The 23,177-nt window shown below is 39.8% G+C and overlaps 1 protein-coding gene across 2 annotated transcripts; it reads left to right on the top strand.

Moving 5' to 3' along the window:
- The first annotated feature begins 214 nt into the window (after positions 1-214).
- ST13 (ST13 Hsp70 interacting protein) lies at positions 215-22,231 on the top strand. 2 transcript variants are annotated; one of them, XM_027722681.2, is made up of 12 exons: positions 215-377; positions 4,915-4,972; positions 6,205-6,274; positions 6,380-6,450; positions 6,971-7,037; positions 7,614-7,698; positions 10,132-10,242; positions 11,562-11,664; positions 14,900-15,016; positions 15,696-15,759; positions 16,894-16,994; positions 20,430-22,231. In XM_027722681.2, the coding sequence occupies exons 1-12, from the start codon at positions 268-270 to the stop codon at positions 20,556-20,558; spliced, it is 1,086 nt and encodes a 361-aa protein (XP_027578482.1). In that variant the 5' UTR covers positions 215-267; the 3' UTR covers positions 20,559-22,231. The 2 variants fall into 2 exon arrangements, with proteins under 2 accessions (XP_027578482.1, XP_027578484.1); XM_027722683.2 differs by lacking the exon at positions 215-377 and adding an exon at positions 587-811.
- Positions 22,232-23,177: the final 946 nt, after the last annotated feature.

The raw sequence follows: 23,177 nt of genomic DNA, 5'->3' as shown, positions 1-23,177 counted from the left end.
GGCGAGGGGGGCGTGGCGCGCTGGAAGCTTCCATGGCGCCAGGCGGGGCTGTGGGCGCGGCAATGTGGAGGGCAATGCCTGGAGAGGGCGTGGCATTCCCCGCAGTGGGCGGGGCCGGCGCGTGGATGGGCGGGGGCAGGCCCCCTGATGGGCGGGCCCTCGAGGGGCGGGGCGGGCTGGAAGGTTCCGCGGCGGGGTGGGGGCGGGGCAGCGCAGCGAGCGCGCTTGGGCCGCTGCCGCTGGTGCTGCTGCTGCCGCCGCTCCGCCATGGACGCGCGCAAGCTGAGCGAGCTGCGGGCCTTCGTCCGGCTGTGCAAGCAGAACCCGGGGCTGCTGCACACCCCGGAGCTCGCCTTCCTCCGCGAGTGGGTGGAGAGGTCGGTGCCGGGCCGTGGCGGGAGGCGGCCGTGAGGGGAGGAGGAGCGGGGGGAAGGGTGTTGTGGCGCGGGACGCGGTGTGAGGGGAGGGGGGCGTGTCCCCTCGGCGCGTGCAGGCGCGGCCCCGCCGTGTGGCCGGGTTGGGGGGCGCGCGGTGTCGCCCCCGCGGGTCCAGCCCGGCCCTGCGGCCTCCTCGGCCCGGCCCAGCCCGCCGGGGGTACCACTGGCGCCTTAAAAAGACTTATTATTTTATTTTGTTAGTTTTGTTTCGTTAACGCCGGCTATTCCTGTTGCAAAAAGCCTGCCCCCCGGCCATCGCAGTGGCTCAGCTTTCTAGGCTGGAAAGCCCCAGAGTAATACTTACAGAGCTAATTCTCGCATTACGCAGCAGAGTTGGCTAGCCTGTCTTAAAAAGAAGCCGAGTTTGTGGGGAGGTGAGTGGCGTTAATTTACACCCCGGTACCCAAAAGCATAAAATACCCGACAGCTGCGGTTCCTGTCCAAAGCGTGTTTTGCTCCTTGAAGTTCCACGTATAAAGTAGTCGAAGTCTGTGCTCCCCGTGAGCCTCTTCAGACATCTGCTGTTTATGCTGCGCGGGGCCTGTCGTACAGATGCTTCTCAATTAAAAATCATGTTTGGGTTCCACCCTGAGTGCCCAGAAACACCAGGTTGGGAGGGCTGAGGTCCTTTGCTGCTGGTATAGAACCCACAGGGCCCCTGTGTTTAGCTACAGTACCTCTGCTTGGCTTTTATGGCTGCTACTCCAAAGAACTTTGAGAAGTGAAGGAAGTTCTTGCAGGTGCACACTTTATGCAACAGGAGGTTAAAAGGTTTTTATCTAGTGACAAAGTGGGATTTGTTTTAGAAAATTCGTTTTAGTTTGAAGGTATTTTAACTGTACTTCCTGCTGTATAGTATTTGTAATTAGTTGAAAAACCAGCAGGGCTTTCTGTGCATGCATATATATATATATATATATATATATATATAAGTTAATACTGGCATTTTACAATATGTCCTGTAATGAAAATGTCTACAATGAACTATTTATTAGTGGTTTTTTACAGCGATGCTTAAACTTTTTTATGCATCTGAATACTGGTGTGGTTGTAAAACCACTCCTATTTAACTTAACTTGGCTTTGCAGTACTGATAGTAGCTGCACCTACGTGTAGGAAGGAGATGGATGTCTGTCTTACCCTGCTGAAGGTCTTTAGTTCCTTTTGCTGCTGCGTAACAGACTTCAGTGCCTTACCCTAGGTTTCCTCCATTGCTTCTGTTGCCTAATTCTGAAGGTGCGGACAGAGTACTTTGAGAGAGAGGGAGAGGAAGAACACTGACTTCTTTTGGCCAAAGAAAGTGTTAGTTAGATGGTCACCTTTCCATTCCCTTTCTCCATATTAATGGGGAGGGCTCTGTTTTGGAGATTGATTTTTAGAGTTATGCTTGGTGCTTTTCTTATAAGTATAAAAATTAGGTTTTAGAGCTGTGGAATGTATTTTCATGTAAAATCTTCACTGGATGTCTTTATCTCAGAAGTAGAAAAATACTCCAGAGTAGAACCTTCTACAGCTCTCTGAAGTTTTCTGATTTTCCTCGCATATTTGAGCTAAATATTTGCCGAAGTTATACACTTGGTAGATGGCAGTGGTAGCCAGATCACTTTTCATGTAAAACTGTCTGGAAGTCTGGTGGGTTTCCCTCCGCTTTTCTGTAATAGTACTGCTTGCCGTAGGACTATTAAGTGCATTTATAGGCCCTTCTTTGGAAACTGCTTGAAACAGCATGGCCTGGCTTCAGGTGGAAATAAGCTCAGTAACTCTTATATCCCCCACTGAATTTTCAACTAAAATGCTGCTAATTGCTTTGATTTTTTTTTCCTTAAACTTAATGATTCTAACTTAGATTATGCTAGCTGCTCAGAAAGCCAGAAGGAGATGCTTTATTTCTGACTAGCTGTTAATATTGCATCAGAAACCTTAAGTCTTACCTGTTTTCATGCGCTTGTTGTCTTCTAACCTTTATTCTGTCTAGCTGTTGTATTTAATTTCTGTATGGATGCTCTTCGTAGAGAAAGCATACAGTAGTGTGTGACTGTGTTTGGAAAGTGTTTTGACATCCCTTTTAGTCATGCTCATTTTTTCATAATTACATAAAAATACAAATGTTTTACTTGAATTATTATGAAATGAGTCATTAAATGAAATGTGTTTAAAAACCCTGCAATTGAACAAAGAAACAATAGCAGTCCTTAGAAGTAAAGTGCAGAATCCCTAATTGATGAACAGGGCTTTTTGCCTTTTTTTTTTTGTTGTTGTTGTTTTGGTCAAATAGACTTTGACCCTTTCGATTTCATGGTAATCCGGTTTCTCTCTAAAGGTAATTTTGCTGTCAGTGATAAAAGTGGATGCAGAAATAACAGTTGCAGTTCTTCCAGCAAGTCATAAACACCACACTTCTTGTGGCTGTGATGAGTGGAAGAATGCAGTCATTGTTGCAATAGAGTCCTGACAACTCCCAGGAGTTGTTACTGGCATTGCACAACTCTGTTTTAGTTTATTATGTTTTATGGGGTTTTTTTTAATTAAACAAAGGATTAATTCAGAATCTATTTGTGTGTGTGTTCTTTTATACAGCTCAGTACCTGCCTTTTCCTCTGAGAGTATCTTGTGTATTCCTGTACTGTTGAGGTTAAATACATTGCAAACTTTGCAGTTATCCTTGCTGTGCGTTTAATCGTAATCAAATACTGAGTTGAGAGATTTTAGAGTAACTTGCTTTTGAATTGCTCTGGAATTGTAACTAGTTTAAATAGAGAATAACAGGATAGCAAAAGCATTTCCAAGGACTGAGTGAAACCGTTAAGCCTTGGAAGTTGTTAAAATAGCATATTATAAAATGTGCATGTCTATTAGTTAAACTGATCTCAAAACTGTTCCAAGCTTGGATATTTTGGGGGAGATGTGAAGAAGACAGAGGATACTTAAATTGTTTTGGTCTTGAGGTGATTCAAGATGCTGGACTTAAAACCAGCTGTTACCGTGGGTATTAGCTATTATCACTGCTAAAATGCTTTGTAATTTGTAGTTTTCTCTGTGCAGAAAAAAAGTTCCAAGGCTTCACTAGATGGTCCCTGTAGTCTTAAAGAGGTCTCTTTGGTTTTTACAGACTAGTAGAGTTATGTGTTCTATTGTCAGCCTACGAGGGTAAAAATTTAGGAGGAACAGTTACTACATGTTCTGTGTGTTCTGCCTAGCTCTGTAATGATTTCTTTAGTCCTTGCAGTATAACTTAGATTAAGTAATGTCAACATTCCAGGGACACATCTAGAGTTTTTGCAATAGCTTCACCACATGCTGGGGTTTGTCCCTTGTTTTTCCGTGTAAACAAGGAGTAGTTTAGTGCTGTTTGCTTGCCTTTTGCTGCAGGGCCCTGTGCCAGGACCTGTCAATCCTGTCGTCTCCTCTTCATTCTTCTGCCCTTTCTCCCCCAATTCATCCCTGTCCTGGTAATGTCTCGCCTCATCCAGGTTTGTTTTCAGCCAGTTTGGGGCCTGGCTGTGAGACAGTGCTGCTGACAGGAGGGAGGAAAGAGGGAAGAATGGACTGCAGTAGCCTCACTTAAGGAGCTATAACTTCTTATCCTTAGGGTATAGTTTTATGTTGCACTAATTCCTGAAAGTAGATAGTCCTGCATCCTTCCAGTTCCTCCTGTCACCCCTGTTTGCCCACGTCCTTCTCCTCTGCCCTGCATCCCATCAAACCAGTTGTGTGGGACCCCAAGGAGCTGGTTGTGCCCACTGAGGTAATGGAAACATTTTTATTGAAAACCATCAGTAGATGGGAACGCAGGGCAGAGGATGGATGGGAATGTTACTCCTTGTGGCATGCTGCCATTAGGTATGATTAGATGTTCTATGAAACAGCTGGAGAATTCAGCCTGTGCTTACTCCTGGCTGCTAACCAAGATCGATATCATGTAAAAGTTTATTCTGTATTGACAGAATGCTGTCTCTACAAAGAATGCTCCTTGATTGTAGCAGAGGGAAGGCATGAATATTGCAATACATAAGAGAAATGATTTTTTTTTTCCTAGGCAGCAATTTTTTTTAATTGCATAAGCATTTTGACTCATTTTCTTTACTTGTTTGACCTCTGTTCCAAAAATAATTCTAATTTTAGTAATATCTATAGTCATAATATTTGTTTTGATTCAAACATAAATTACATTTAAAGGAGAAAATCCATTTAAGCCAAGGAGGCAGCTTTCCGTGGTGAGAAGGGGGAGTGGGTGAAGGGTGATGTTCATGAGTCCAGGTCTCAGTGGAGTTGTACAACAGACAAGAGTGCTTTGTACTGCACTGAGAAAAGCATGGGGGATGTGTGCACAGTTTGCTGTTTTGAAAGTGAATTGGATCATCATGTTTTGTGTTACAACAGAAAGCTGAGATTATCAGGATTTGACTCAATAAAATACATGACATTATTTTGATAATCTTACTGTTTTGTTTTTTCTTTTCTCTATTTTACTGAAAAGTATGGGAGGCACAATTCCGCCTGCTCCAGCCAATACCTCCACAGAGGAGACAAGTAAGGTGAGATACAAAAAAAATTTATCGTTGAAAATTAATATTTGGATGCTGCAGAAATTACTGAGCAGCAGAAGGGGAAAAATTGTTGTCAATTTTCACTCAGATAGGGTGGGTGAGTGTGACAATTCAGTCTGAAGCCTGCCCATTGTGTGTTGTAGATGACTTGTTACAGATGGCTTCCTAGTTTATTTCAAGGGTTATCATGCTCCATTTCCCTAATCCTGAATGCCTGATGTTCTCTGCAATGCAAATGCCAAACAGAGTCTTGACTTCTTTTTTTATGTTTGCACTGTCTGTTTATAAACCTCTTCTTTAGTCATTAGTGGATTAAATTATAATCTTTTCATGAGAAGAAATATTAACGAGCGTGATAAGTAATGAAGTGAACAGTTGAACTATCAAATTTTTAACACAGTATTGTGGAAGAGATTTTCATTGGGATTTGTCTGTTTATTTTAATGGAGATAATAAATTTGCCTTGTAGATATTTATATCAGGATTTTTTCAAGCATGAAATTCTTTTGGAAAAATGTTTTGTTTTTTTTTTTTTTTAAATTTAACAACACCGTGGATGCTGGAATTACTGACTGGTTTGAGCTACATGGAGGGATTGTGTGTATGTACTGAGTGTAGTCTGTGACACTGAAGACAAGCAGCTTATGTCTGTGATAAAGCAGAATGTGCTAAGTTATGGGTTTCAGATGAAATTTACTTAGAAGTTGATAAAAAAACCTTTGAAAATTTTTGAAAAAACATTTTAAGTATGTGTAAGTGGCAACAATCTCTGACCTTGGCAAATGGAAACAATATTTAAATCATAGTCATCAGCTCCTTGCTAAAGGACCTTAGCTTAATAGTATTAGATTGCGAGATTTTTTGATCCAGAGAATGTGTGAGGGAGGGCAGGAAGATTGGAGAGGTTGATTAGTAATCATTGCAAAACTGGTACTGAATTAGATGTTATTTTGATTATTTGGTTTTGATTATTGAATCACATAATTTGAAGGACAGGCTTTACCAATTACAGAAGTTCATGAGTCCAGATTTGGGCTGTGAAATATTTGCATACATGATAGACTTAATCTGAGAGGAGGAAAAAAGGAGATTAGTATCTTAAAAATAAAATGGTTCAGCTGTAGAGTGATCTGATTTTTCTCATGCATTGTTATTTATGAGAGTGGAAATAGAATATCAGTCAGAAATAATGTATGCTTACAAATATATTTCTCTCTCAGGGCAAAGCAGAGGAACAGCCAGAGGAGCCGGTTAAATCACCAGAACCAGAAAGTGAAGAGAGTGACTTAGGTAGGGAAAATAGATTACTTTATTGCATTTTGCCAATGTGAAAATTATTCTGAAAATCTTCTCTCTTTAGATGGTGCTTAGTCTTGTGTTTTGTTTTTCCTCCAGAAATTGACAATGAGGGAGTGATTGAACCAGACAACGATGACCCTCAAGAAATGGGGGATGAAAATGTGGAGGTAAGGCACAATATTTTCAGTGTGGCAGTAGGAAAGATAGGGAGAGGTTTTGCATTTAATCAAGGATAGCAGCTGAGGGGGGATGAGTACTGTATTATCTGTGCAGCCAGCTGTTGCTTTGTCTCTTTTTCTTCTAAACAGAAAACTTACTAGCTTAAAATCACAGTTTTTCTTATTCAAGATTAGAGTCAATCAAAAAGTTCCAGAAGGAAGATCAGGTCAGAAAACAACAAAGAACCTTATCAAAACACCCATGAGAACTAGATACGTAGAATTCTGCCATTATTAAACTTAGCTTTCGTTCATTTTGTAGCCAAAAATATTGTTGGATAATGTCTTCAAGCTGAAAATAAAGGTTTTTGTGGCTTTTTTTGAACTATGATTTCAATGCAAATTAAAATAAATATTCAGGAATTGGAAAACTGAAGCTCTTTCCTTTGGTACTGTCTTAGCATGGTAATTCTGGCCTGGAATCTACAGCTTTTGGATTTTGTGTGTGTTTTTCATTTTATTTTGTTAGGTAACTGAAGAGATGGCGGATCAAGCTAATGAAAAGAAGATTGAAGCGATAAATGCTCTAAGCGAAGGTGATAAATTGGTTTTTAGTACATATTCAAAGACATTAGGTTTCATTCTCCTTTAAAAGAAAAGTAAATATCTTGGATCATTTTGAATGCTTCCACAGAAGAGAAGACCCACTGCTTGTTCGATATTCAGAATTATCCAGAATATGAAAGCTTCTTTAAGTGCTGCCTTCCCAATGTCACTATAGTTTTGGGGAAGGCGGGAGAGGGGAATGAGGCACTGCAGCATCTTAATTACAAATTGATCATTATAGTACTTCCCTGAATATTATGATTAGTGTCTCTAGTGGTTTGTCTTAATGCAGCGAAAAGCTGTATAATAAAGATGTGACATCCTAATTGATTACATTCAAAGTTAAATGTTCCCAATTTAATTGGGAAAAGTCTCTCTTCTCATCCAGCATTAATTTTGGAGTGTGTATGTCAGTACCATAGCAAGAGGGAGAAATTGATTTTCCTTTGTTGATAATTTTCTATCTAAGAAGTGCCTAGGGACTTAACACCCTGTAAGGCAGGTTTGGGAATTTGGATGTAATTTCATTGCCTAATGATTGAAACTTCACTGGTACTTATATTTAGGTGAACTTCAGAAGGCTGTTGACTTGTTCACAGATGCTATCAAGCTGAATCCTTGTTTGGCCATCTTGTATGCCAAGAGGGCAAGGTGAGTCATAAACTACTGATGTATGTTTCTGCCTGTTCTGTTATTTCCCTTAAGATGTCTAAATATAATGGCAGCTTGAGGATCTATGTAAACTTAAATCACATGAGGCAAAGAGAAGAGCTCATTTCATGCATTTTTCCTTATATGTGATTCACCAGATTTGCTGAAGCAGCCATATAAAGGATCTTGATAATAGAGTAAATACAGAATGGTGTTCCAAAATGCATTGTGGTAATATTGTTAAGGAAACTTTCCTGTCTGACCTTCCAGGAGCCGTTCTAGCAGTCACACTCACACCATCTGCCCTGGGCCTGAAGCCCCTTTGTAGCTACACACCCCACACTCAGTCAGTCCAGGTGTCCTTGCTGTCTTGACCCTGGGTTTCCCATAGCAGAGGCTCAGACATCTGGATCCTTAAAATAATTTAATCCTGGTGCAATAACAAAATAACAGCTCCCTCCAAGGAGGGACCCTGAACAAAGGAAGCCCTGGGTTTTTATGCCCTCACAGCCTTAAGTGTTGGAAGGTCTGGAGTCCTCAGCTCCTGCAGTGTCTCTGAGTGTCCGGTCACCTGGCTGAGCCACAGGTCCCTGGGCCTTTTCTTGTGCAAAGGTCTCTTCACCCAGAGCTCAACCTGCAGCTGCACATCAACCTGTCTGCACCAAATGTATTCCTCAGCATTATGGTTGTTAGTATGTTGAGACAGAGTAATACTGGGTAATAAACATTTGTAAAATCTGAAGTTTATTCTGGGATTAAGATGATGATCGAAATGATATCCTGTTTAAATGCAAACTTAATTATGAATCCTGTGAATTCTCTCCCTGTCATACCTGCTAAATGAATTTGTTCACTGTGAAGTAGACCCGGTTCTGTTCAACACTCTTGTGTTCGAATAGGACACATCTATATCTCGACCCATTCACTACCCACCTTACTGTTAATTACGTCTGCCGGACTGCAGATGATGCATTGGAAACTGTCAGATTCGTTGTGTGGTAACCCTAACTTCATAATGCACAAACATCTTTAGCTATCTAATTCTGGGCAAGTATGGGTTGCAGAAGCAGAAGTTTGGGGTTCTTTCTCTTTTTACACAAAAAAAACTACGAACTGTGGATTATTTGATAGTTTACCGGGTCTTTTCCATAGCAAAATATAATTCAAATAAATGTTCAACTTTTGGTAACTTTCGTGAGATTAATTAGTGTCCTTTAACTGTTCCATTCTAGTACCCCTTCTCTGGTACCTGCCCTGCTGGTTTTTTCTTTTCCATATTAAACTTTTTGCATGTAACACCACCTGTGTACCTTAATACATTGTTGTTGTTGTTGCCATCAAAATAGTGTTTTTAAAATCTCTTACAGTACTATATCTTCTCAGGGTTTAGCAATGAAAAATAAGAATGTTAGGGGAAATGTAAAAGTTACCTTAATTTGGTCTGTTGTAGAAAGAAATGAACAATATATTAAGATATTGGAAAACTTGCCATGTTGATCCAAATGCTATGAGTAATTCACCCCTTGGATTTCGGTTCTGGGGGGTTTGTGCTGCCAGCAGCATTGGAACGTTTGTCACTGGTGAAATGTAGCTTTGGAACACAGACACTTTGTCTACCTGTTTGTATCTAGAAGACCATGTGTGACTTTGTGTTTGCTTTATAACAAGCCTTAATGATGAAGTCACTTACAGGCATTATAATTGTTGATAAACTTTTCAAGTAGATGTAAAAGGACAGAAGTTCCGACTTGGAGTATGTTGAATATTGAATACTCTTGTCAATTCAGGAATGTTTTTTAGTGTCTCCTTCGGAGATTTGTAATTTGAAATGCCTGAACCTCCTAAAGTACCACTCTAATAGTCATCTGATATGCTTGTGTATTCTAAAATTTGCAGTTATTACACTTAACTGACGAGGGATTGGGGCTGCTTGCTAGGTTTGTGTTTGTTTTGCTGCTTTTAGTTTTGATGCCTCATCTCCTCATGACTTGAGCTGTTGATCCTTGTAGCCTGTATAACTCTTCATGCTTTCTTTGTGTTACTGTGTTAAAGACTATGTAATATAGCATGCAGAATATTACTGTTGTTTTGTTCAAATTGCTAATTGCCATTTTCTATAGACTCCAGACACCGATGGGGCTGAACTGTCCTTTGCATTTATGTATCCTTTCCTTCTGCACTAGAGTTATTCTTGCTGGCCAGGCTTGAGTCTGAACAACAAATGCTTTCAGTTCTTGCTAATGATTCACCTACAATTCTGGGAGGGTGAGACTAAATTTTAGTGACTTTGTTACTGCTATAAAATCTTTTTTTAATTCAGCTCTTCAAATACATTATTTCACTAGCTTGCCTGTTAGTCATCCAAAATTATTTCCAGCTTAAGTTAGTAACTTGGTATTTCAATATGTACAATAAATGTTCTTGTTCCTACAGTGTTTTTGTGAAACTACAGAAGCCAAATGCTGCCATTAGAGATTGTGACAGAGCCATCAAGATTAATCCTGACTCAGCACAGACCTACAAATGGAGAGGGAAAGCACATAGGTAAGGAAATGCACCTGTACTTGATACTGTCTTTACTTACTTGGAGGGAACAGTTTTGTTTATATATTCTCTCCTTCTCTGTGTCTCTGAACTGTCTGTCTTGTGCCTGAGAGCAGTAACTGTGAGCCAAGAAACCATTGTGCTGAGTATGTGGCTTAGAGGAAAGAAAGGACAATGGTGATTTATTAATGGCAATTTATGAGCAGTCCTGGCACTGTCTCTTTGTCTCTCTCTCTTTTTTAACATATCTTCTAATGGCTTACTGCTTTTCTGAAATATGAGATCTAGGGCTGTGTATTTTATTTGTTTTATTTGTTTGGAGGTCTTTTGGTTTCACCTGGTTCAAGTGTTTTTTTACTAACCTATAATTCTTGGACATCTCTGCTGTCCTTATTCCTTAGATCCTAGAGCTCTTTTAAATAGTAAATTGAAATGCCTACTTATTAAGGAACCATTTGTTGCAATTGAGAGTGGTGTTAAGCAAACAGTGTAGTTATTTAAAATGGCATTAAGCATCTCCCCCCAACTATAGTTCAACTGGGGGTTTTTTGATTTTTTTTTTTTTTAATGACAGTAAGTCAAAAAAAAGGTGACCCTTCTCATGGTCAGTATGAAAGTGGAAGAAGTAAATGTTAATAGAACTTAAAAAAAAAGAGTTCAAAGTGTAGTATGTTAATGTCTGCAGTTTTAATACACAATGTGGAGCCTAAGTGAAAAGACTGGAGCATAGTTTGAATTAATACCTCTGTCTGTGAGCAGAAGTGCTTTGACCATTTAGTAATACTACCATTTGCTTAAATTTTTTATTACCCGCAGTTTGTATAAATTAATAGTAAAGAAGTGTGCACAGGAGCTTGTATGACCTCTTCAACTAAGACATGGTGCATCCAGGCAGCTAGAAGTTTGAGTGTTGAGTAAACTTGAGGTAGTAGTGGTATAGACTTGTACAGAACACTGAACGTTTAGTGAACATATGCCTAATAGTGCAGAATATTTTATTAGTGTGCTTCACATGTTTAGGTACCTTCTTCCTGTTAGATCCTTCTTGTTTATAGCAGACAATGACACCAGCTCACAGAGGGTTTTTTACTCATTGTTACTTCAAACAAAAGTTACTCTAAGTGTCTGAACAAGCAAGCAAGAATCCTCTAATGGTATTGTGGTGTGCAGCTTAGAGGAAACACCATGATTATTAAATGTCTATGAGTCCTTGTAACTCTAGGTAAAAATTCTGAATGCTGCATGATTAAATATTTTGAAGAGCTGTAGGTGTTCAGTTTGCTTTTTCCTTCTGAATGTTGGTGTCTTCTGCATTCCAGACTTCTTGGCCACTGGGAGGAGGCTGCTCATGATCTCGCATTAGCTTGTAAACTGGATTATGATGAAGATGCTAGTGCCATGCTGAAGGAGGTGCAACCAAGAGTAAGTGGGGAAGAATGTTGGAGATCTCTCCTGTATTTTTCTGAGTGACATTGCTGCCTTCATGTTCTTCACTAATATGCATTGCCTGGTGAAAATGTGTTCATATGTCATCTGACACTGGAAACTGAGTTTTTAAATCCTCTGTCTTCAGTCACAGCTGTTTATGGCTGCGTAGAGAAACTGAGTCCGTAAGACTGGACGTGTAACTGAAATATGAAATATGTTTCTTTTTAAAATTTTAACAGAAGAATCTGAAGCAGTTGAAGTTTGCCAGGTATTTTAGAATCCAGACTAAAAATATTCAGAAGAGCAAGATAACATTGATAATGGATTTTTTTCCAAGGTATTTGTCCTAAGCACGTTTTCCAAAGGAAGCATTTTGCTGTGGTTTGTACTTTCATTAGTCTGCCCCATGAGGGCAGCCTCAGCTCTGCACGACTGGTTTTCAGCTGTTCTCGTGTGGCTGACCCCAGAATTCTTCTAAGGAAGAACTGTGTAACAAATGTAACACTGTTGATAGCAGGCTTTCGTTTTCATCTATTTCTGCCCGTTCCTTTGAAGTGGTTGAGACGCCACAGATGGCAGCAGTTGCGTTGTATTGGGTTTACATGGGAAGTTTGGGGGAAGGTGGAGACTGCAGGGCTTGCCCTCTTGTAAGAAGAGACATGAGGCTGCCCCTGTATCGGAGCCAATTCCAGCTGGCTCCTGACCTGACTCACCACTGGCCAAAGCTGAGCCAGTCAGTGATGCTGGTGGTGCTTCTGTAATAACATGTTTAAGAAGGGGGTTCAAAAATGCAGCACAACAACTGTGAGAGAGAGGGAAATAAAGAAGAAAAATATGAGAGAAGCAACCCTATAGACACCAAGATCAGTGAAGAAGGGAAGGAGGTGTGCTAGGCATGGGATCAGAGATTCCCCTGCAGCCCTTGGAGAAGGCTGTGGTTAAGCAGATTGTCCCCCTTGAACCCACGGAGGCCCACAGTGGAGCACATATGGAGGATCCCTGCAGCCCATGGAAGATCCCATGCCAGAGCAAGAGGATGAGCCCTGAAGGAAGCTGCAGCTCATGGAGAGTCTACACTGGGGCAGGCTCCTGGCAGAAACTGCAGCCTGGGGAGAGGAGCCTGTGCAGAAGCTGGTTTTCTGGCAGGAGCTGTAGCTCCTGGGGGACCCATGATGGAACAGTCTGTTTTTTAAGGACCCTGGGGGGAGGACCCATGCTGGAGCAGTTTGTGAAGGGCAGTATCCTGTGAGGTGACCACGAGCCGAGGCTGGAAAAAAGCTGTGAGGAGAAAGGAGTGGCAGAGCTGCAATGTTGTGAACTGACCACAGCCCCCATCCCACTGTGCTGTTCAAGGCTGGGGGAGGAGCTGAAAGAGCAGGGGAATGAAGCAGTAAAGTTGACCTTTGTGAAGAAGATGGTTTTAGTTTTGTCTTTGTTTCTCGTTGTCTGACTATTTTTAATTGGCAATAAATTAAATTAAGCTTCCCCATGTTGACTCTGTTTTACCCATGATGGTAGTGGATGAGTGATCTCTGTCTTGAGATAATCTCAAGCCAGGAGCTTCTCCATCTTATTTTCTCTCACTGTCCTGTTGAAGAGGGGGAGTGAGGGAGCGGCTTAGTGAGCATCTGGCAACCAGCCAAGCTTAACCCACCACATGCATAAACATTCCTGTGTCTAATAACTTAAGCTTTCCATTTTTCTACCATGTCTTTGTAGAAGATGCTGTCTCCAGCAAAATGACAATGGAAACCATTTCACAACCTATTAGTCTTCTGTGTTGGAGATTATTGATCTGTGGTTAATGTAATTAAGTCTTAGGTCTCAACTCTTTTTTTTAAAAGGTATACTTAATGCTTGGCTGAGGGGGAACCTTCTATTTCCCCATTAATCAGCTGATGCACAGAAACAGCGGAGTATCTGTGATACATTGATGTGTGGTTGCCAACTGCATGGGAATTTGTGTATGTAGCTCAAGGAAAAATGTATGATCTTTTCATGGGTGATTTTCAAAATCGTTAAGTGAAGATGATTTGTTCACCTAATTTATTTGCTTCAAGCTTTCCTAGAACTTTTTACTTTGTAGCACTTTCAGCTAAAAGTCTGAGTCAAATTCTAAAAATATTTAGTTCATTTTGATAAATACTTCGAAATAATGAAAATCCGAACTTTGGAAGCTCTTTATGCTTCATTAAAAAGAAAATAGGACACTTCTCTCTTAATGAGCCATTGAATGGCAGTAACATGAGGTTCTGATAGCACATACTGCATTCGATCTCAGTCAGTCCTGCTGCCTGCAGTGTGCTTTCTCTGGCAGATGCACTTCAGGAATAATGTGGTCTTGAATGAGTATCTCCCATCTAAAATAAGTTATATCAAAGCTTTGCTGCTTATAAAATAATTTCTTCCTTTAAAGAGTATTCTAAAAGAATACAAGAGTATCCATTGTCATAGTAGTATCTCTGTTCTTGCAGGGTGATTTTGCTGCGTGTTTTTTTGTTACAGGAGTGTTGGAGAGCAACCATTGTACACAATTTGTGAAATAACAAACCATTTTTTGCAGTGATCTGTATGGATACGTTCCGTTTTCAGGAAAGCAGTGCTGCAGTTAGTTCTGTTGCGAAATGAGCCCTGACTGAGGAGCCTTAGGGAATTCATTGCTAACTCCTCTCTTTCGCTGGGGCTGTAAATTTGATACACTTGAGAAAAAGTTAGTGATAGGAGGCAAACTTCCTCCCCACCAGCCCTTTCCTGGTTTGGTTGAGGAATTCTTTGGTCTGCTTATGTGCTGTAGAGGCATCTGCAACAGCATAACATTATCTATAGAGTGTGTGTGCACAGGGGGAATGATACTTTCTGTTTTGCCCTTTTCCAGGGTACTTGCTGGTTTTAGCCCTGGAAAAATCACTATTTCAGCATAAAAGCATGAGGGGACATGGAATGATAATGTGTTTAAGTTCTAACTATGGCACAAGTCCCCAAACTATTGCAAAAAAAGTATACTAGAGTGCATGTTCTGGTGAATGCAGTCAAGGCTGAGTAGACATGAATAACTAATTGCCATGGGAAGAAAGTAGCAAATGGCTCCTAAACCAAAGAGGCTTTTAGGATGTAAAATCAGATCTTAATTTTCTGATGAAAGCAGAAAAGCCTGCATGTATTTTGTATTGAAATACATTGTGTGATATACTAGAAATGTATATGAAGTTTTGGTATTCTGTTGTTACAGGCTCAGAAAATTGCAGAACATCGACGAAAATATGAGCGGAAGCGTGAAGAAAAGGAAATCAAGGAAAGAATGGAGAGAGTGAAGAAGGCACGGGAGGAGCATGAGAAAGCACAGAGGGTGAATATTTAGGCTTTAATATTTCTTAATAATTTGGAAAGTATTATTTTGGTTATAATGAATTGCAGAGGAAAAAAAATGAAATTTAAAGTCTTAAATTTTAGAGAATTGGTTTCTGTCTCGATTACTTGACCAATAATGAAACCTGGAGAAGAGAGCATTTTACTGCATCTGTTTTTATAGCTTATGACAAAAACAGTCTCTGGAATCTCCACTAATCCTGTATTTCAAAAAGTCAGTTATTGTAGGATTGTTCTGGAATAGTTTTCACTTACGTATCTCAAAATGGGAGGGTTTAAGTTCAGGATAATACTCTGCTTCTTTTCCTCAATTCCTGATGCAGTTTGCTTGTTTTTTCTTTGTGCTGTAGTGATATATTTTTATACACTGGGGGTGGGAGTTCTAAAAATACAACAGTTGGGGAACTAAAACAAATCATACAGTTCACATTCAGTAAAAATATATTCTGTGTAACTTACCTGCAATAATATACATCAAGAAGAGTAGACAGCTACTTCTTGTCAGTGGTTCTGTACATAGTGAAGTGCTTTGTTTATTGTGGTGGCCTACCTGCCTGAAACAGTCTTGGCTATTTTTTTTTCTCCTAAACCCAGTTGAGCAGTAGCAAACAGGCTGCAGGTCCATTGTTTTGTGTGGAATGATGTGCTTTCATCTGCAGGAGGAAGAAGCAAGACGACAGGCAGGAGGAGCTCAGTTTGGTGGCTTCCCGGGTGGCTTCCCAGGTATTTTATTTTTAAGCACCAATACTTGAGGTAGAGGTGGCTCTTGTTTCCATATGGAGTATTATAACTACAGTTTTTACAGCATTTTTTCTCAAGACAGAGAGAAAAATATTTTATGCAGTTTAGAACTTGTCTACAAATAACTCTTGGAGCACTAGTGGGAAGAGGGATGGGATTCTTTCTCCTAAAGAAGATTGATGCTGTATAGCAAGTAGAGGGAAGACAGAAATCAATAATTGATAGTTAACAGAATGAAAGGATTTAGGTCTAGGTAAACAAAGAAGTAGAATTTGCTTGATAATGTGTTGAAAATCTAGAATAAAAATGTTTTCTAAATTACCCAGGGTGCCTTGGACCCATTCTGCTTAAGAACAGTGGTTTTACAGTTGAAAATTTGGATTGAATATTATGGAAATCTGTGCTGGTTGCAAGCTGTTGTTGAACAGAAGAGTTTCTTAAAGGAGGTAGTGCAGATTATCTTATAGAAAAGTTGTCCTTGGCAGTTCCACAAAAATCAGGCTTTCCATGTTATTTTTTGGTAGAATGAACTGGTGAGAAACAAAAGTAAGCACTAATGCTCTTGAAGACTGAGATGTAGTTGAGGTAGGGTATGTGTGTGCTCCAGTTGGATCAGCAGCCAGATGGAGACGATATGTACCATGCTCAGCACAGCTAGGGAAGCTGCTGATTAAGGATTCAGTAAGAGAACCTCAAGCATTTTTTTTTTCCTTTGGTGGTATAATTTTTTCAAACCTAAAGTTCCCACCAAATATGGAATGTACCGGGATATACTACTGCTGATCTGCCTTTGCCCTGAATTGTTCACCCCAGGCATTCAGACTCCTTATTTTCCTGGGCTTTAGACCCACCTGATTTAAGTTAACCAGAAAAATAACTGTACTCATTACAAGCCTCCTATTCAATTGGGTTAAAAACACAGATGAAATAAGATGTAGGTCTTCACAGAAAGAGAAGTTGAAGACCCTGCTTTCCATTCAGTGGACCAGCTGTAGCATTATGGAAGACATGGCTTTAGAGATGTGACAAGGACAGTATGTCTTAGTCTCAGTGAGCTTCCTGTACAGATGAGTTAAATGTTTTTCATCATGCATTTTTCTTGTCTTGGGTTTTCAGGTGGATTTCCTGGGGCTATGCCTGGAGGTATGCCAGGAATGGCAGGTATGCCAGGTCTCAATGAGATTCTCAGTGATCCAGAAGTTCTTGCAGCCATGCAGGTGAGTATTTCTTAAAATCAAAGCTACATGTTTTGAATGAGAGCAGAACAGCACTTATGAGCTTAAGGGGAGGGAGGAAGATGTGACCTTCTGGAAAGCAATGGAAGGCTTGCTTATTTCTGTTGTAAAATTCTTTCCTTGTGTATGTGACGCCAGCCTGTCTGGATTCAATGTTAGCTATTTTTCAAACTAGTGGGATCTTCAAACTAGTGTCATCTTTAATCAAAGATGACACACACACACACGCGCATACCCTGTTCTATGATAGGCAACACTATGTGCTGTTTACAGTTTGTCATGTCTTTAGAAAAAGTCTCTCAAATGGTCATTTCCATTCACTGCCCAAACAAAAAATTATTGCTGTAACATAAGATATTGCAGTAATGTTGAGATGAGGATTGCCTTTCTCTTAGGGGGTTAAGTGTATGGTTTTTTCAAGAGACAAAGTAGTATCAGAATAGTTCTGCATCTTGGCATTTTCTGAAGCTTACTTCTCTAGTAGACTTGATTAATTGCTCAATTAAGTAATTGCTCAATGTCATGACTAATTCTACTCAAGAAAAGTATTCCAGCAGATTAAATGGAACGTATCTGACAACATCAGTTTTAAGAGCAGGTGGGCTAGGAAGAATTGGAGCCATGTAGTTGTATTTGCATGCTAATATGATCAAGTATAAAGGAGTCTTGTTTCTTTTTCGGGATTGCTGTGGTTAGAGTTACATGTTGTTCTCAGCTCGTTGAAACAAAGGCACCACAAGGGTACCTTACTCAATGCCCTGGAATCACAAAAAAAAATCATCACTTTCCATGTGATTTCATGGGTTCCTTTAATGGTTGCTGATGTTGGGAGACACACCTTTACTTACATGGCCACAGTCAACAATGTTGACTTGAATGCAAACCATCCAGAGAAGGCTCTTGACTTGTAGTTATGTTCCTTTCCTGGCTAATTTATGCTGTAATACAGGAGTTTGCAATTAGAGTTGCTGAAAACAGAGTTTTAAGGTGCAGCTAAATGTTATGTGCTTGCCACATGCCTTTAAAAAGACTCCATTGCATATACTCCAACATAGGGTAGGACTCTTGCAAGAATGTGTGTTGACAATGTTTTCTGATAATGCAGGCAGGCTTTAACATGTACAACCTGTCAGCAAAGCCTTGAGTCTCTTGCTGACCTCTTTGTACAAACCATACATCTGGGTATGATTCATTTAGCACTGCCACCTTTTCCTAAAATATCCAACTCTGTGTTCTGGTCTTCTCTGAATTGACAGTGTAGGCTCTAGTCTTAAAAGACAGTAGTTTCTACTGCTTGGCTTCTGCTCAGTGCAACTGTGAAATATGTTGATGGATGTTATCTGGCAGCTATTATGTCTGTTATCTGAGGTGTTACAAAAAAGTCTGAAGATACTGAATCACACAAGTCACTCCCAAATTGCTGTTTTAACTGATAGCGTGTAGAGGCTTTTCATAGTGAGGAGTTAGTGCTGAAAACTGGAGTATTCTGAGAGTAAAGACCACCACCTCAGTCTTTTTAGACTTGCTATCATCTCATCATCTTTGAGACTGTTCTCTATGAGTTAACACTGAAATATGCCTGAGTCTTTTAACATCTCAGTAAACCTGACAACTGTGTGTGCCTGAACACGAGCTAAATTAAACTGGTTATGCTGTCAACTTCATCTTATCATCTATAGAAGCAACCAAAGAATCAGGTATGGCTGCTTATGGACATGTTTAGGGAAGTTATCGCTCACCATTGACGTAAAGATAAGAATCTTACCTGCACTAGATGACCCTGCCTTGGTAGTGGGGCTGGACTGGATGATCTGCAGAAGATTTATTTCTTTAGGATGTTTCCTTTTTTTTATTGCCACTGATATTAGTCTTCTAAGCACTAAAGACTCAGAGCAGCAAAACTTCTTTAGGATTTCTTTTCACATCTTCTTAATGACAGTAAGTTGTGACAGTTTGCAGTGACTTTTAATGCGTGTAATTTTAGCTCATTTTCCCCTAAGCCTTTTAGTCTCCAGAAGAACTGACTGAAATTTTAGTGTTTTTCTTATTTTACTGTTTTGCCTGTCTAGAGGATTCTTTAGAATTTCCTATCTTGCATGTGCAACTGTTTTCTATAGACACAACGTGACATTTGTGTTTTGAGTCACATAGTTGTTCTTTTCATAAGGAGTGATGTGCAAGATGAACCTATGGGTTCCTTATTTGACATGTAGCTATATGTTAGACCCAGACTTCCACCAAAATATGTAAGTTGGAAACAAAAGACCACTGATAATTTTTTTCTTAGAAATATTTTTCATCCTTCTGTAACTAGACACTAGGTCATTAGGAAAACATTAGAAAACTGAATGTCTCCCTAGTGTCATTTATAGAACGGTTGCCATTCCACCTTATGTACTAAACACTTCCCTATGAAAGTGTTGATATCCTCAGTCTTAAACTTTATTTTGCTAATGTTGCTTATCAGTGTGAAACCTTGGATGTGTATAACATTTTTATAAACACCATCTAAGGCTGAGAGCTTCCAAGTCGCACAAGTACAGAATCGTTTGCTTGCTGTGAATTTATAGGACCATGAAACATGTAGCATAAAATTGGATATTTAACATTCATTTAGGTGTGCTTTGACGCAAACCAGTGACTAAGCTTACTCAGCTTTTTGTTCCACATTCATACATAGGTGAAATCAGATTTAATGATGTGACATGATCTTTATAATCACATGCCCTATTTTGAAATGAATTCAAGAAGTTTTAGGTTGGAAAGCATTCATTTTTTCTCTTGCACGGGAATACAGTAAAGTGGAGAAAATATGTCTAGTCTCTGTGTTCTGAACTTCAGCATTCCATTTTTCATAGACTTTGCAGATTATCTTTTGTGAGGAAGACAACACACTTGTAAATCCTCCAGTTGGTTTAGGAACCAAGACTAGACTCTTGGTTCCTAACATGTATAAAATATACCTGAAGTGTGTGGGTAATTTCAGGGCAAGTCCACACCTACCAAATGCTGTTTAGGATCAGACTTGTTAAACAGTTTTGAATGCTACACGCATGGAGCTGCTTCCTTCTTCAAAATGCGTTTGAAAGATGCCTGAACAGAAATAATGCAGTAGGTGTAGCTGTGTTTAATAGCTCCTGTTCTGGAGAAACAGAACTCTTATCCTATTCCCCTTCTCACACAGTGAGCTATTAGGGTAACCAGTTTAGCAATGACTCTGGTGTTTACTGACACAGCTTTAACAACATGCACTGTATCATCGGATTCTCTTTACAGGCTTCCTGCCAAGAGTCTAATGTAGTCTTGTCATGTTAAAAGCGGAGCAAGACTAGGTTCACGTGGAACCACGTAACCACTAACTTTTGTAGACTTGTTTTACAAATGCTCTAATTTTTTTTTTCGCTTCTTGTCCTGCAGGATCCAGAAGTTATGGTTGCATTCCAAGATGTTGCGCAGAACCCAGCAAATATGTCCAAGTACCAGAACAATCCCAAGGTCATGAATCTCATCAGTAAATTGTCTGCCAAATTTGGCAGTAAACCATAAAATCCCTGGTTCTTTAAAAATCATATCTGAATGGGAAGGATTGGATTTGGCTAACCAGTGTTGCAATAAAACAAACCACTTTACCTCTGATCTTTTTAAGAAGAGGAAGTTCTAAGGAGAACTGCTCTCTAGCCCCAGGCATTTACTTTTTTCAATTATTGGTTTATAGAAACCCAAATTGTATTCAGATAACCTAGTTTCAACCATCCCTTCTTGTCCAAGAGTTGCAAGCTTTTATTATAAGTGTTACAGACAGTTTCCTCTGAATGAATGCTTCTGTGAGAATTGTAATATTTCAGGAGTGTAAGATAAAAACATGTGAATTTTTTTTTTTTAATTTTTTTTTAAGGGATTTTTTTTTTTTAAGAGGAAAGAACTTTAACAGTTGAAGTCTGTCTTAATCCCCTTTGGACAGAAAAGTTGGCCTAGTCACAAGTAGCAAAGGTGGGACAAGTCTGAAGAATTAACTGGATAAAGGAATTGTCTGCAAATACAGGTTTTTTTTCTTTTTTTAAAATAGGTGACTGACTTTATATAGCTATTATCAGTATAATCATGCTAGCTAGTTACACACTGGAACTTCTGGCAGTACTGCAAATATTGTATCATTTTTGATCACCACAACTGTGCAGGAAAGGTACAAACCTATCCTTTGCGCAGCCTGGCATGATGTACGTATTGCAGAGGCCACAGAGGTTTTGTTACTTGTTCAATTCTTGTCCAGCACCTTTATGTAACATTTTATTTATAGTCTGGGTCTGGGAGAGCAGCTCACTGCCTGTGCTTGTGCTCCTGTCCTTTCCCAGTTGGCAGGTCCTCCACTGGTTGCACTCGCCCTTCCTTGGGGCCATGCTTACCAGGTTACATCTATTTGGAAACTTTAGGGAAGGAATCTTGTTCCCATCACTACCTCTGTCCCACTGAATGCAAGCCATCCAGAACATGTACATGCAGAGTTATAAATCGGTGAAGGGGAGAATTCCCAGCGAAATTGCAGCTCTGGGTTCTGAGTCTGTTTGAGTCCTTACATACTTACTGATTAAAATGTCTTGGTCAAAGTCCTGCTGTCTCTTTAGAGGTGATGACTCTTTCTTCACCGCATTCTGTAGTCTTCCGTCTTTTCTTGTATCCTCTTCTTTGAAACAAAGCAAAGCCCCAAAAGAAAAAATCAAAACAAAAAGCTGTTGTGGTTTCATACCTCCATGGTTTGTAGGTATGGGATATGGAGGAAAAGGTGAAGTAATTGGAGCAGACAGAACATTCTTTAACACTTGCAGTTTAACAGCATGGGTATCCTTGAAACAGTGTCTGTGCTGACGATGTCCAGTGGATTTGTCTACCAATAAAGACAAAGTTGTTGCTTCTGTTTGTCTTAGCTAAAACATCTTTCTGTGGAAAAAATAATCCTAGTTACCTGTTCAACACTTGAGTCTCAAGGTTTGTATTACTTCTTTGTAATTCTGTATCTTAAGCCATAACTGATGTTACCATTTTGAAACAAATCTGGTTTGGTGTAGGAACTCAACAATGGTTGCAAAAAAGTAAATCCCCAAATGCTTTTTCTCATACTAATGACCTTGCAGAATGAAATGTGAATCTTTTTGCTTAAGAAATATAGTTCTGAATACTTCTCTTAGCATTTAAAAAATAAAGTATGGTTTTGAAAAATACAACTTTTTGGGTTTGTTTAACTTTCTGATAAAACCTATTTTGCTTAAATTAAATTTGGAAGTGCTTTAATTAAACTGTTAAAGCTATGGTTTAAATTGGAACTAAATGCCTAAGGGCTTGTCTTCATGACCAGATGAACTCAAATTACAATGGCATGTTGCTGTGTGCCTGGCTTTTGTTCATAGTCTTGATCTCCTGTTCCCAAGAGGCGATACGCAAAGTAGGTCACCCCTCACTATAGGCTGAAACTTGACTTCTTCATTCAGGCTGGTGCTTATGTGTTGTGCACGAATTAGAGTATTAGAGTATCTTGAATACAGATTTGTTCCCTACATTTTCCTGTTATTCTGTCTTGGCTGTTTGTATCTGTCTACCTATTAGTAGTCAAAAGTAGGAAGTTATCCCTAGATAGTAGAAATGATCATATATGTGTCCTGCCTGCTTGCTTATGCATCAGTTGCCCTTTTTCAGAGTTGATTGGTTAAAGAAAACACTTTCCCTCATTTTGATGTTGACGTTAGCAGTTTAGCTGAATTCCTGTTCTTTGGGAATATGCATCCTATGACTTCTTTGGTGTGTGAGCTTTTGTTGGTTTTAGTGTTACCCGCAAATTAATTGAGGAGCTGTCTGGACCTCATCTGAGTTCCCTGAGTTGGCATGGGGCATGTAAGCAGCTAAACTCATTTGAACAGAGGTGCAGGTACAGAAAGCTCACTGCACAGGAGATGAGCAAAGACGGTAAGTTCCAAATGTGGGATGTAAGTAGCTAAATGAGGATGTTGTTTTTCTCATTGCTTGCTCCAGTACTTACTGGCAGCTCCTTCAGGTTCTTTGTTCTGTTGCAGCACAGAGTAGGGGTGGTTCTTGTAATAATAATAATAATGTAATAATAATCAGCTCCGCTGGCAATTTGACTCCCAAAGCTATAAGTGGGTATTGATGTCAGCT

Source organism: Pipra filicauda, unplaced genomic scaffold, assembly GCF_003945595.2.
Source record: "Pipra filicauda isolate LSUMZ 115617 unplaced genomic scaffold, ASM394559v2 scaffold95_size2449627_pilon, whole genome shotgun sequence".
Classification (NCBI taxonomy): Eukaryota; Metazoa; Chordata; class Aves; order Passeriformes; family Pipridae; genus Pipra; species Pipra filicauda.
Note: the sequence above shows the minus strand (reverse complement) of the source record. Positions and strands in the feature narration are given on the sequence as shown.